General features: G+C 44.2%; 1 protein-coding gene across 17 annotated transcripts in view; it reads left to right on the plus strand.

Moving 5' to 3' along the window:
* The window catches only part of PPIP5K2 (diphosphoinositol pentakisphosphate kinase 2), a 1,400,407-nt gene that overhangs the window by 117,166 nt on the left and 1,269,578 nt on the right, over positions 1–13,663 (plus strand). For all 17 annotated transcript variants that reach the window (XM_086960990.1, XM_086960983.1, XM_086960987.1 and 14 more), the window contains exon 4: positions 11,762–11,852. In XM_086960990.1, coding sequence (XP_086817116.1) covers positions 11,762–11,852 — 91 coding nt within the window. The remainder of the gene's footprint in view (positions 1–11,761; positions 11,853–13,663) is intronic.

The following is a 13,663-nucleotide window of genomic DNA, read 5'->3' on the forward strand; positions in this document are numbered from 1 at the left end:
TCATTATTTTAAACAAAAAAAAAGTATGGGATCCATTTTGGTAAAATGAATAAATCATGGGACCAGTGTTCCCAAATTGATCCTTTCCACTTCTGCCTTTGGAGTTCTGCAAGACTTGCTACTTTCTCCAGTCTTGATAGTATATGTGCAAAATATGTACTTGACCATTTAGAATTAAGGGGCATTGATTTTTATTCGTATGCAGATGATGCACAAATCATAGTCCACCTTTGCAATGACTTTGAATAGGATACTAATTACTTAATTGGCACTACCCGGAGCCAGACTTGTATAGCTGAATCATTGAGTGGCTTCAAACAAATATAAAACCTAACGGCTTATGTATGGTTGGAGCTTGATAGCTATTAACTAAGCTTAAGTCCAAGGAGTATATTGCTGGGGGGAAATTTAATCAACATCTTTCACAAAGCTAAAATACCTGTGTATTATTTGACTAGCTTAACCTAGAAGAACACACAAACTGCCTCATCAAGAATTGTGGCTTTTATTTTGGTATTTATTTTGTGGAAAAGGAACATAGAGATGCTATTGCGAGAGTCATATTTAGCTCCCATTTAGACTGTTGCAACTCATTGTTTCTTGGGGTACTAAATGATAATTGACAGACTGCAGCAGATTCAAAGTCATGAGTCAAGAGCTTTGGTGGCTGCCCCACACCACGTATTTGGATCCCATTTGTTTTGTATTCCACTTCTTTTAGTGAAGGGTTACTGAACATTCTGTTGGTTTATAGAATGTCCCGTACATCAATTATAGTTTCAATTTGTCTGATCTTTATTTCGTTATGGACTGTAAAGCAATGTGTGTTACTCTTTAACCTTATCAAAGCGTCATGGAGCTATACTTATAAAGGATGCAAAACATTCACTTGGGAAGTCTGAGATGGGGCTGGCCGGGGCTTTACTTTGTTGATGTAACGTAGGACTGTCTAATATTGTAAGATGCCCTCAACATCTTGGTCATTTATTGACTAAGGCTTAACAAATGCACTCACTGCGGTTATGTTTTAGCCAGAGACGTAGGTCGTCGGTGGTAATAGGCAATTGAGTTGTTAAGAGGGTTTGGGACTTGACTTGGGAGTGTTCTACATTCAGGGTTAGAACAGGCTGCAGAGAGTTGGTTGTGGCAAAAAAAGGTGCGCTTTGTTGGCTGTGTGAAATATTTGCAAGCCTGTTCCAAGCTGATTACGTTCATTAGGTTTGAGCATTGGCTATACTTCTATCTGCTAAGAGTAATGGACTCAACTCAAAGGCAGGCCGCCTGCAGCTGTGGGCCTGCTTGTTCGGCATTGTGAATATGAAGAGGTAGCTCTTTGAATAGACTTGGACTGTGATCTTTGCCTGATTGACGAGCAGTGACTTGCCTTCAGTGCAGGTGTAAAGTCATCATAATTTGGCACGCTGAATATGAATGCAGGTAGAGTAGAATACCTACAGCTATCTAGATCTACAAAGGCCCATGCATAGAACCCACGACTCCTAGCTTCTTAATTGGTAATGTAGGTTTTGTGTGAGGCTAGAGAGACTGCAAGTAATAGGGCAGTAGTGGTATCGTGTACAAACATGACATACTTAGATACGTCAGATGGCTCCATGTGCACAATTCACTTACATTAAATGTTTCTCTTCCTAAGATTCGCTATAAGGATTTGGCTATTTTTTACTGCTGACTGCTTCTTTAGTCCTGTAAATATGTTTTTATATCCATATGTTTAAGTTTTTTGTGGTTTACAAAATAATATAAAATAATATACAGACTACAAACCAAATAAATGCCAGTGTTATGTTGGTAGGGAGATGTGATTGCCAAATGTATAATTTATATCTGCTCATGAAGAGCATGTTGGTTTAGGTCTGTTAGGGGTTTTCTGACTTCTCCCCGAGTGCTGAAACTTTTTCTTGAGTTATTGTTTTTAAAGACAGCAATAAATTAGACAGCTTAGTTGCCCTTGGTGTGATGACAACTCAGCGGGGTTTGATGCCTGGAGTGTATAATATGTTTACCTTTTGTCACAATGGCCACTTTCTTTTTTACTACATTTCTATTTATTGTATATAGAAATAGCAGAACATGCACATATCATTGACAACAACTGCTCCTGTTTGGACAACAGAGCAGCAAAATACATATCTGCAACTGAAAAGAAATAGTAATGCTGCAACTTCTAAAATGGTACATTATGTCACAGCACATTAATGAAAGAGATATTTTACAAGACCCAAAGAAATAAAAACAAACATAGCAGTTATAGGTCAGGGTCTGCCGAAGAAGGGACACGCGTAAGGGCGGCCTCATCGCGTAGCGGGAGAGAGTCTGGTTTTCCCGTTAACATAATAGTGTCTGTTCTATTAAGCCACGGTACTAAAAGCAGTGTCACTCTGGGTGCTGGAGCGTTCTAAGCTTTGTGGGGTTTAAGGAAGTGAATTCTATACGGGTAAGGTAGTGGATCAAGGGCCTCTAAAAATTTTGAATTTTGTCTCTGTCTTAGTTAAATTGTGAGACAGCCATTCCATCGCTAAGGTGTGCCACACACGATTGCGCTGTCGAGGGAGTGGTTGTCTGTTTCCACGTTAGTGCTATGAGTAGTCGGGCTGCTAGAAGCAAATAGCTAACAAGCTTCCAGTTCGCATGGGTCATAGCTGCTAAGGTCAGAGGTTGAATACCTAGGATATCCTTGAGCTAGGAGGGGTGGAGGGGGTAGCCTACAGTGTCCTTAATATGGCCCAGTATCTCCTTCCAGTAGATGTTAATTACTCTACAAGACGCCTAAATATGGCAAAATCTCCTACAGCATCTTGACTTGACAACGCCAGCAAAGAGGGGAGGTACCCAGATAGATGGTGGAGAGCCAGGCTGGCGTATAATACCATTGGAACATCAATTTAGATGCCATTTCTCGAAGAGAGAGACTAGAGTAGGTTTTAGGTATGTCTCGCCACAGTGTCTCCCATTATTCGGACTTTATCTTCCTGGGTGGTGGTGTGCCATGTGGACTGGTAGGTATGGGAGCGTGCTGGTGTAGAGTGTTGAAGTGTATGGTAGGTGTTGGATATTAAGCCATCATATTCCCGTGCAAGCTTTTCAAAGGGGGTGAATGGCCGCAGAGTAGACCGATGGGTGCAACGCCCAATGCCTCAATTCACAATATTGAAGTCATCCTGTATCCGGGAGTTGATAATCCGCCTTACATTGATCAAAAGACTTCATGGTATCTCCCGTAAAGAGGTCTCAGAATGTCCGACAGTCCCCAGTGCTCCAACAGCGGAAGGTAAGGGGTGATAGCTCTGAAGGAAAGTCTGGGTTACGAGTGTTAGGTGTATTTGGAGCGGGGAAGGTAGTGAGTCATTTCTTGAGTGCCACCTTGTCAAAGATATCAAGTAGATATCAAGTACTGTCTTAGTAGGGTTGGTAATTTACAAGCTCCATGGCCAGGCATGTTTGGGCGGCCACGCCAAGTCCCACAAGGGTCGACATGCCACCACTCGGTCGATGTGGAACCAATAATACTCGCTCTCCCAGACACCACATTGGAGACGTAGCGCACATGGGGCGTCTAGTAAAAGTCGAGGAGGTTGGGGTATGCTAGGCCACCCTCGTCTCGTGGACGAGGATGTAGGTTCTGTCTCTGATGCCTTAGGGGGAGGCAGCGCATCAGAGTCCGCAGAAGAAGACTTATTATAGATAGACATCACTGGATTGTCTTTTGCGTGTGCCAGGTCTGGTACAAGGAGACCAGGGCTATCAGGTACCCCTCCATTCCCGCCACCGGGTGTGCAAGTATTTCAATATTTAGATCGTATTTATCAGCACAGCCCAGGGCGAGTCAGGATAGGTGTTGAAAGCAGGCAGATGCGAAGGCTACGGTGGGGCGCTACCCAACAAAGATGGCAGACCATCAACGTGCAGAGTTCCGGTGGGCTAGAGCAGGAGAACTGAAAGGTAAGGTAGAGCCTCATGTCGAATTATTAATGTATCAGAATGCTTGCGGGCTGAGCCACTCCGCCACCCATTCACTAGACATTGAAAGGGTGCCTGTCAGCAGCTACAATCTCCCTCTCCAGGTAGGAGGCCAAGGAACTGACCAAACAGCGGAGAGTACAGAGTAGCTTCTGTAAACGGTCCACCAATCAACGCATGGATCTCAGAAAGTTGGAGAGAAAGGGCCATATAGCTCTGAGCATAGTGGTAGATGAGGGCAGGAATGCCTATTCCCAAAGCAGCTGAGCCAATAAAGTCAGAGCACAGTTGTAGCTACCCAAAACAGTTCAAATAGAGTCCAAGGCCTGGCAAACGTGTGCCCCATGGGAATAGTTGGCTTGGTCCCCCAGAGGCCAGCCCTCCGGCAATCCAGGGAGTTCCCTCAGAACCCGGGCAGGTCGCACCCACCAATTGTGGTTATTTTGTAGGGTGTGGAGCCCGCTGCATGCTCCGGTGAAGGCAGTGAGACTCAGGCCGGGACAATGCACTCACCAGAGTTGCAGCCCCTGGTGAGTCACAGTCAGCACGCTCCCAGAGAAGTAGGCACACAGGTAGTTCCAAGACCCCCTTCCCACCATTGACTGTGTGGCCAGAACAGATGCCAGTCAGCCAGAAAAGCACAAATCCAGATGCCTCCCACACAGTAGAAGATTCGGGCAGCTCCAGGGGCCCCTCCTCAACTTTAGTTACACTCGGAGAGCAGGGGCGCAGATGGGCTGGCTCACATGTTAGAGGCGAGCGGGTGGGCCAGGCCGCACCCGCATAACAAAGGCCTTAAGGCAGGACATCCAATGTGTAAATGTTTTCCTGTGGTAGTTCCCACGTGTCATCGGAGAGTCTGATGTGTGTGCACTCTCTTGGGCGTCACTCCCAGACACCGCCGTTGGCTCCTGGCACCTCGTATCACCTCTGGTAAGCTCTGCTGCAACCATGCGGGGCGATGTGGGGTGTCTCTCCCGGGCTAGAAGAGCAATGAACCTCACCACAAGCGTCTGGAAAGGCAGTCTTCCCCACTGGGCTCAGGTCCGAGATGACCGGACTGCCAAGCTCGCTGTAGCTGCGGCAGTAAAGGGCGAGGTGGAGGCCACCTAAGCAAGTTCAGACCCCAGTCGCTGCAATGCTTACCACCCATTATCAATGATTAATCTGGGCAACAAAATGTTAGCTAATTTGATCGCCTTGAGATTGCAGCCTCTGCTCCCGACTGTCCCGGGCAAGTCGACGTCACACAATCTGCGTACTTTTTATTCCCATTTCCATACTAAAAAGTCGAGCATGAAGACTGCAGTGGTATTTTTAGACGCCACTAAGGCGTTCAATTTGCTTGAGTGGTCCTACCTGTTTGCTTTGCTATTGCGGCTTGGTGTAAGCCCCCGTTTCCTGTGCCTGATTGAGTTGCTGTATGCCCAACCGATAGTACTGCCTGCGGGTTAATCGGGCGATTTTCCTCTCTTCCCAGTGAACAGGGAGACCTTACAAGGATGCTCCCTGTCACCACTGTCATTAACAGCATCCATGGAACTGTTTGCAGCAACACAGCCTTGCCTTTACACCCCGTAAGATCATCTTTTCAATGTATGCGGATGACATTACCCTTTATGTCAGCGATCCACAGATTAACTTTGACCACTTGATCAGGAAATTCACTAAGTTGGGGGGCCTATGTGGAGTCACGATTAGCTGGGCAAAATCTACTATCTTTCCATTAATAGATGCAACTGAGGAATTCAACCCTGAGTGTCCGATTGAATGGGTAGGTGGACCGGTAAAATGCCTTGGGATATGGCTTAGCAGGGATGTTAATGATCTCTAGAATGATAATATGAGAGATTAATGACATGGCTGGAAGACCGAGTGGAATGCTGTCATGGACTTCCACTATCCCTGTCCGGGATGCTGGCTATTGGTAAGATGGTGAACCTACCCAAATTTCTGTGTTTATTCCTGCTCCCTTTGATACTAAAATGTCTACAACTGCGATCCCACCTGATATCACTGGCATTGGCTGGGGGGCAGCCGTGGATTACCTGGAAGGTGATGACTTTGCCTTTTGAGCAGGGCGTATTGGGGGTCCCAGGCATGGGTCTCTATTATTACTGTGCCCAGGCATATTTCGCATGCTACTGGCTATTCCCCGTATAGTTCTTTGCCCATATGGCAACGAAAACAATCAGTCGGTGCCTTGCTCTCTGCCAATGGCGCTGTTTGGAACTCCCAGGTGACCACGTGGGCAGATTTATACGGTTGCTTGCATGGTATGGACCTGGAGGGATCTCCGACAGAGAGCATAGTTGGAACTTCTATTCGCTCTATTGGTGCCATTTATAGGACACTACCTAGTCACCTTTCACTTTGGATCGGGGCGCCTGAACTAGGCTGTGCAACATGCAACTGACCAGCAAGGGATCCTTGTACCCTGATGATTACTTTGTGACAACAATGTTGGGGGCTCAGACCCCCTGCTGTGGATGCCCTTTTCATGCAATTAAGGGCAGAGAATCGGACGAGCCACAACTCCTTCCCTGATGCCCCACCAGTCTTTCAGGTACATCCTCGTCGCCTTGTAAGCTAATTAGGTAACTATGTGCTGGCATGCAGGAGACCGCGCCAGTGTGCACTCCGGCTAGCTGCGGGGCATGGGACACGGATCTGTCAACCCTCTCACTGATGACCAGTGGCGATACTGCTGCAACCAAGCATGTGTGTTTTCACCTAACTACCGCCTTCTCTAATTTTCTGAACCTTGCATAGGACTGTGCGGATATTATGAATTTCCTTGGTGTGATCTTTTCATCACTGGATACTATTACGGGGAACACAATTGAGTCCTCTCTGCGGTTTGTGTTATTAAGCTATGTGAAAGATGTGCTAGGGGCGCAAAATAACTAGGATGCTTTTTCTCCTCGCCAAGCGGCAAGTGGTGATGAGGTTGAGCAGGCGCGCTGTGCCACGAGCCGCGGATTGGCTGCAGGATGCAGCATTTTCCCAAGAGCAACTCAACAACAACTGGGAATTGATGCCAGTGCGCGCTCGCCCTAGAGATGTTTAATCCTCATTACAAGACTACCTGCGCACTAGGACAGAGCGCAAGAGTGCCAGTGCCACGGAAAATGGAGAGGAAATTGAGGAGGCTGTGGGTTGAGAGCCAGCTGCCACTGTGTGGAGGGTCTGTGCACATACACTCACTTAAATCAAAGTGTGCTGCATAACGAAAGCAGCAATCATATCAATCTTCCTACTGCCTACTCTACTACCCTAACATTGTTGTTGTGGTGTGTTTTTCTTTTCTTTGACCTCTTTAAACACTTTTACATATTGATGCACAGTGCAACGAGAATAGGAAGTATGGATGATGTTTATGACGAGATATCATCTGCATACTCTTTATTGCAATCAGTGAGTACTGTGTAGTATTTTTTTGTGTTGGCTGATAAAATATCATTAACAGGTTATTGGTTCTGGAAAGAACTGGTTAATTTGGGTGTTCGATTTATATGGCTCAGCAGTCTTGTGTTGTCACCAGAGAATCTGCCCTTAAAAAATGTTGTTTGTGTCAGACAAATGCATTTAAAAACAAGCATTTGAAATGCAATAGGTCTTGCAGTTACACAAGTTTAAGCTATTGCCATTATAAATGACAATGTCTTTTATTTGTTTTTTAAACGAAAACAAAAATAAAATGCATTATTTGCGATATCAATAGCTCAAACACGCGTAAATGCGAGACTATTGCATTGCAAATGTTTGTTTGGGTAGGCACGGGAAGATTATTTGCCCAGAAGCACAGGATGTTCAGACAAGACTCGACCCTGGTTCCCCAGTTCCAAAGTCGACAGCTCTGGGGTTATGACACATCCTATCCCACTTTCTAGTGCAATGTCCTGGGAGTCTCGAGTGATCCATCGCACAATTATTGATCTAGTAAGCTGTTCTTAACGTAGGACATTCTGGTGAACACAAGAGACACCATGGCGTTAGACTGTGTTTATCTACCAGCACACTTTGAGCATTCCTTGTAGTGAAGTCAGCATGCCTGAGCCAGGGAGGGGCTGCGGGGCGACGGATGATGACGCGATGGTGCCCTTGCAGGCACTTAGCAGCAGACTTCTCGCGTATCGGGTTCAGCCGGAAAGAGGGTGTGTCAGCGGCTGAGCTGGAAATGTTTCTCTGAATTACTGACTCAGGACTTCTGACACCTCGACCTGAAAACAGACGTCATGGGTGGTGTGAGGTAGGTGTGATGTAAAATATTATACAAAAGAAACGGGCTTGAAAGACATAAATACTGCATGTATATGCAAGCGATTCTGGAAGTAAGTATAACAAAGACCTCATATGGTTAAAAAAAGGCATTACTGTAGTATTTATACTGGTGTCGCTTTCGTCACCGGAACTTAAGTGACACTGCTCTATGGAAAATAAACCTTTTTAAAAATAGAGGAATTTCCAGGGACTGTAATTACTAGAGGGAGATTTGAATTTGGGGTCAAATTTGAACCTGCATTGGTGGAATCAACATGATGTGAAAATCTCTTTGTAGGTCGTGAATCCAGCTAAGGCCTTTATTATATTTGTGCTGTGAACATTTTTGTTGTAGCAGGAAGTACTACACCATTAGATGCAGCATATAGAATGTCAGGTCGGGTGGGTTCATATACATGGTCTGGCTAGGTCCAGAATATGAAAACTTCTATAAAATGTAGACATGGGGAGAATATACTGGCCTACCCTAAACATGTGTCCTAAATCAGAAGCAGTTGTCAGCAGGGGAGAAAGAAAGCGGTTTAACGCCACTTTAACGACCGTTCTGCGTAGAAGCGGTTTGACATATCCTCGCTATTTCAACGCCACATAGCCAGACAAAACAGCTGTGTGATAAATAAAACACAAGCATGCTTGATCTAAGTATGGGACTGAAGCTTACAATGAAACAGAACATATCGGACACAGGAAAGCGTTGAAGTAAATAAACTTGGCTTCTCACGTAAATAAAGCACGTGATATGAAAATACATCTTTGTTATGTCATATTTTGTGCAGTGCAGGCTTGGCCCCCAGTGGCTTGAGCAGAGGAGCTGTGCTTTCACAGTGTTGTGATGAACCAACCCCGCTGTCCAGCTCCGCCCTGGCCCTAGTCTGTTCCACATCAATTAATTGGGAAGCGCAAGTACATGGAATTACGGTAATCAAAACACCGGGCTGTGTTGCTGCAGCAAGACGGTGCTGATCTGGAAAGTAGGTTATTCCCTTCCCAAAATAAAGGCTACAGTTATTCAAAGTGTTTCTTTTTATTCTGCGTTTTCCGATTGTGGCTTCACTTGTGCACCTGCAGGTACCCCAAGTAGTATGCTTTAAGGCTCGATACCCTTGAAATTCCACAATCCTTTTAACATCCATAACTTTTGCGTTAGCCTCTCTACATGGAGGTGGCTCCGCTTTCCATCCTTCCGAGGTCGATATGTTAAGGCCCTGCACATTGGCAATAGTAAGAGTGCTTAGAAACGATAATAGTGCAGTAGGAAGCATTAACCAAACTTAAGCGCATTACATTTTAGCATTTTTAGTCATTAAGTTTAATCGTAAGGCACAGCAGGCGTGACTGTCTCAAATGTACTGGAGCCTATCCACCAGATCTTTGTAATATGGCCGCTTTCTGAGACAAGTCGTTCTGCGAATTATATTTCACAAGTAAGAGAGTGGAATTAGCCGGTATGTCAGTTGTCCTCTTTTTTTTATATATGTACTAGTGGTGTAACAATATGCCCCGCTGTGCGGGGGGGGGGGGGCGACGAAATTACAAGGTCCGGAGCAGGGGGGCCCTCTCCATGTACTTTGTAGGGGCCCCTCTCAAGTTCGGTTACGCCACTGATATGTAGTGTCTGGCTGGCACTTTTGATCCTGCCTTTTTGAGGCTGGGACATCAGAGCCCAAGTTGCACAACATTCAACCTTTGGAAAGGGCACTGTAAGTAAATGTTTGCACAGTGAGTTACTGCTGCTGTTTGTTCCGCTCTCCAGACTGACCGAAGCAGAGAAAAAAGAAATCACCACAAATACCTAAAGTCAGGACTGGGAGATTGCTTCTTGAGCCATGAGTGCTGGATTGTGGTATTCAGAACAAGCGCACAGTGGGAGCGTGTGAGGCAGAGAGGAGACGCATGCACGTGCACATCGCCTGCCCGGGCGCACACATGGTCTGTCTCCCTTCGCACACCAAACCGACAAAAACACTCTCGCCAAGGCGAAGCAGCGCATGCGCTGTGGTCGCTAGGCGAGACCTAAAAACTGTAACTTGTTTGCTAAAATGTTTGGGTTAAGCTTACCGTCCCTGTTTAATAATCCGATTGGATAATAGTTTGCCAGGTTCTTATGACTTTTTTTTTTTTCTTTGTGGATGATTGTCATTTCAGCTTCGGCCGGGGTAACTTCAACTGCTACATCAATTTGAAACGGTCTTAAGACTAGTAATAGATTGGAAGCTGGAAATGAGCTGAATATTTTATATCATTTTGCTGTGAGGCTGTCTAAATCGGCAGACTTGTTGTTTGGTGTAGATTTAACAGTCTCAACAATATCCTCTAGGGGAGACACTTTCTAAACCAAGGTAATACCATACTAGTACTGAAAATATCTGGTCCTATCACCAGTGGTCACCTCTCCAAATAATTGATTCTTTTGTAAATAAATTAAGATAGTGATGGATGTGACAGAGCCCTGCGCTGACCAGAAACACTGTCTACAAGCATTGATATGCACAACACGGGTAGCCTAATAAATTGCATTCAAGTTTTTTTTTTAAACCAGTTTTTTTTTTTTTAGATAAATCATACTGACATTAATGGTAGCAAATTACAATTGAATATTATTGAACTATGCACGTTCCAGTGTATATTTATCCCCAAAAACTTTCCACAGTCACAATGAGCTATTTCAAGCAATGTTCCAGACATCATACAAACATTTTGTTTCACACTTTTAGTACACACACATTAGGATGGGGCTGTAATTACGTCAGTCCAACACTGTTGGAGAGTGCCCATACGCAATACCTGAGATGGGCCATCTGTTCACGATTGGAGGTCAGACTTAGAAAAAAGGGCTGCATGTGCTTGCATTACAATTGATGTAATACGCCAATATGTGACCACGGAAAACAACAAATACTGTGCTAGAATGTGAGCAAAGTAAACGCCGTTCATGAGGTACCATGCTTTGCGTAGCACTCTCTGAAACATTCACAAAGCAAGACACCTCTAGTCCCTTCTTGTTTATTGTATGCAGTAATTGCCATGAATGGCACACACTTGTATTCTGTAAACTGTATGCAATTGCCAAGTTCACCCAAAAACAAAAACAAATATTTATAAGAAAGTCTCAATTAGGTCCTTTTGCAAAACCTTTACCACGGAATGATTTCTTTGCCTACTTTATATCATGCTACCAACAGTGATTTTCAAAGAAATATTGGAGTAGTTGAGGGATAAAAGTGAATATTTCATACAGTTCACCTTGATCAATAGTTCTTTTATTCCTTCAAGTATGCCAATACATTTAAAGCACCTTTGATCCAGAACACTTAAAGTAATGATGCTTACCGAAATGTGTATTTTTTGGCTGTTTGTAAACTTAGTTTCCTTTTTTGACCTATGCAGTAAGAAAAGTATATTGCATTACTTTGCTCATACCGATGAAAATGTTATATATTTAAGTACTGTTGAACCTGATTTCCATGTGTATCAGCTAATGTTTTAAATTAATTTTTAGGTTTTCCATTGGACAAAGCAGTTGCCTATGCTAAACTCAGGAATCCATTTGTCATAAATGACTTGAACTTACAGTATCAAATACAAGACAGGTAAATTAATTGATTACTTAAGAAGTAATTGTTTATTTGTATGCCTATTTCGTCGAAGAAACAGTACAGAGTCCAGTTAGAACATTCAATTTCACATTCTATTTAAAATCATTCATTTTATTTGTGGATAATGTATGAAAGTTGATGAAAGAAAGCTGGAAACAAATAGGCCTACAACTTCCATTAAATTGGAAAAAAATGTTATGTACTCAGAGAAGTCTGTTCAGTGGGTATATCTAAAAACCAATCCAGTCTCACACCATTACAGATTAACAAGAAACCCAGAACTACCAAAATAACTTTTCACAGAAAACGCCAATACCTGGAATGCTTCTTCTGTAGCTTCTAAATAATTAGACAGTCCTATCCCCCATGGCCATAACGGTTATTCACAATACCTTGGACCATTGGACTCCTCAAATACATACATGACAATCAGTGTAAACACCCACCTGGATACCCAGTCTCACGACGGTATGAACAATCCCACGTGACAACATTTATAGACTTAGCGACTCCTCTGTTGCCTGATTCCACTACTCTAAACAACAATCGAGACCTTTTAGGTTTAACTCTGTTTTTGATTGGTATCATCAACAAAACATCAGCTAATGACCGTATCACCACCACTTGCTTCTGCCATCACATTTTAGGACAGTCTGTAGTTCAAGTTTGTCTACATATTACAGAGCACAACTGCCCTGATATACCTTGTGTTCAAGTGATACATTTTACAGTATAGACTTAGTGAACCAAAATATAATATTAAACAAAATCAACAACTACATATCCCCCCCCTTCCTGCCCCCTTCTGGCATTAGCATCATCTCTCCCTATTCAGGATCATTTGTATCTCTTCCTTCCTAGTTTCGGTATTTAGTGTATCTTCTGGGGTTCATCTACATGTGTCAGAGGCGCAACTAGAGCCAAATTTCGGGGGAAGGGGGTGTAGAAAAAAAATCGGGGGAGGGGGCCTGAATCTTTAAGCAATAGGCAGAGTAGAGCTGCAGGGGCTCTTAAAAGGGGTGAAACAACAGCAAGACCTCATTAACATGCAAATGGTCTTTTAAAGACCTGTGAAGTGCTCGGGTGCGGCTGTGTGTGTGCCCGAGAAGCTGTCTTATCCCCGGCTGCCACACAGGACCGGGGGGCCGAAGCCCTTTGAGTCCAATTGGTGTTGCGCGCCTGACATGTGTTATCCGGAGGAGCCGGAGGTATTTTGGACACATGATTTCATGAAACTCAAGAAGTGGTTTCCAAATCTCTTTAAATTCTGTTACTGAATTTGTTACAGAGGCATGTATACGTTCCATCCTCAAGGTATACCACATGGCCAGACCCATTTGCTTCTATTTGCATGACTTCAGTGGGAACATTAAGGGGTTAGGAAGCCCTAGTACAATGTATGTCGGGAACTGTGGAATCTGGGTATCAAATCCGGCATCTGTCTCATCTAATTTTTGGGACCAATACCTCGATAGATGCGGGCAATCCCCCACAAAAAGTGCAACAAAGTTCCCTCCTTCTCACATCCTTTCCAGCATGTTCGACTTAGGTTAGGATTTCCTTTATTGAGGCGCGCAGGAGTTAAGTACCAATATGTGGCTATTTTAAGAGCTGTTTCCTTGCTAGCCGTATTACGCTCCGTGTACTTGGCCCTATAATACATTGCGTCCCATTCTTTCTTTGATAGATCTTCCCCAGTTCTTTCCCCCACCTTCTTTGACTAGTAGTGAGTTGTATGGGAGCTGCCGGTGGTAGCATATCATAGAGCTCGGATATCAGTTTTTTATCGGAGTTCTTCGTGGCCA

The sequence above is a fragment of the Lissotriton vulgaris genome, chromosome 3_1 (assembly GCF_964263255.1).
Source record: "Lissotriton vulgaris chromosome 3_1, aLisVul1.2, whole genome shotgun sequence".
NCBI lineage: Eukaryota > Metazoa > Chordata > Amphibia > Caudata > Salamandridae > Lissotriton > Lissotriton vulgaris.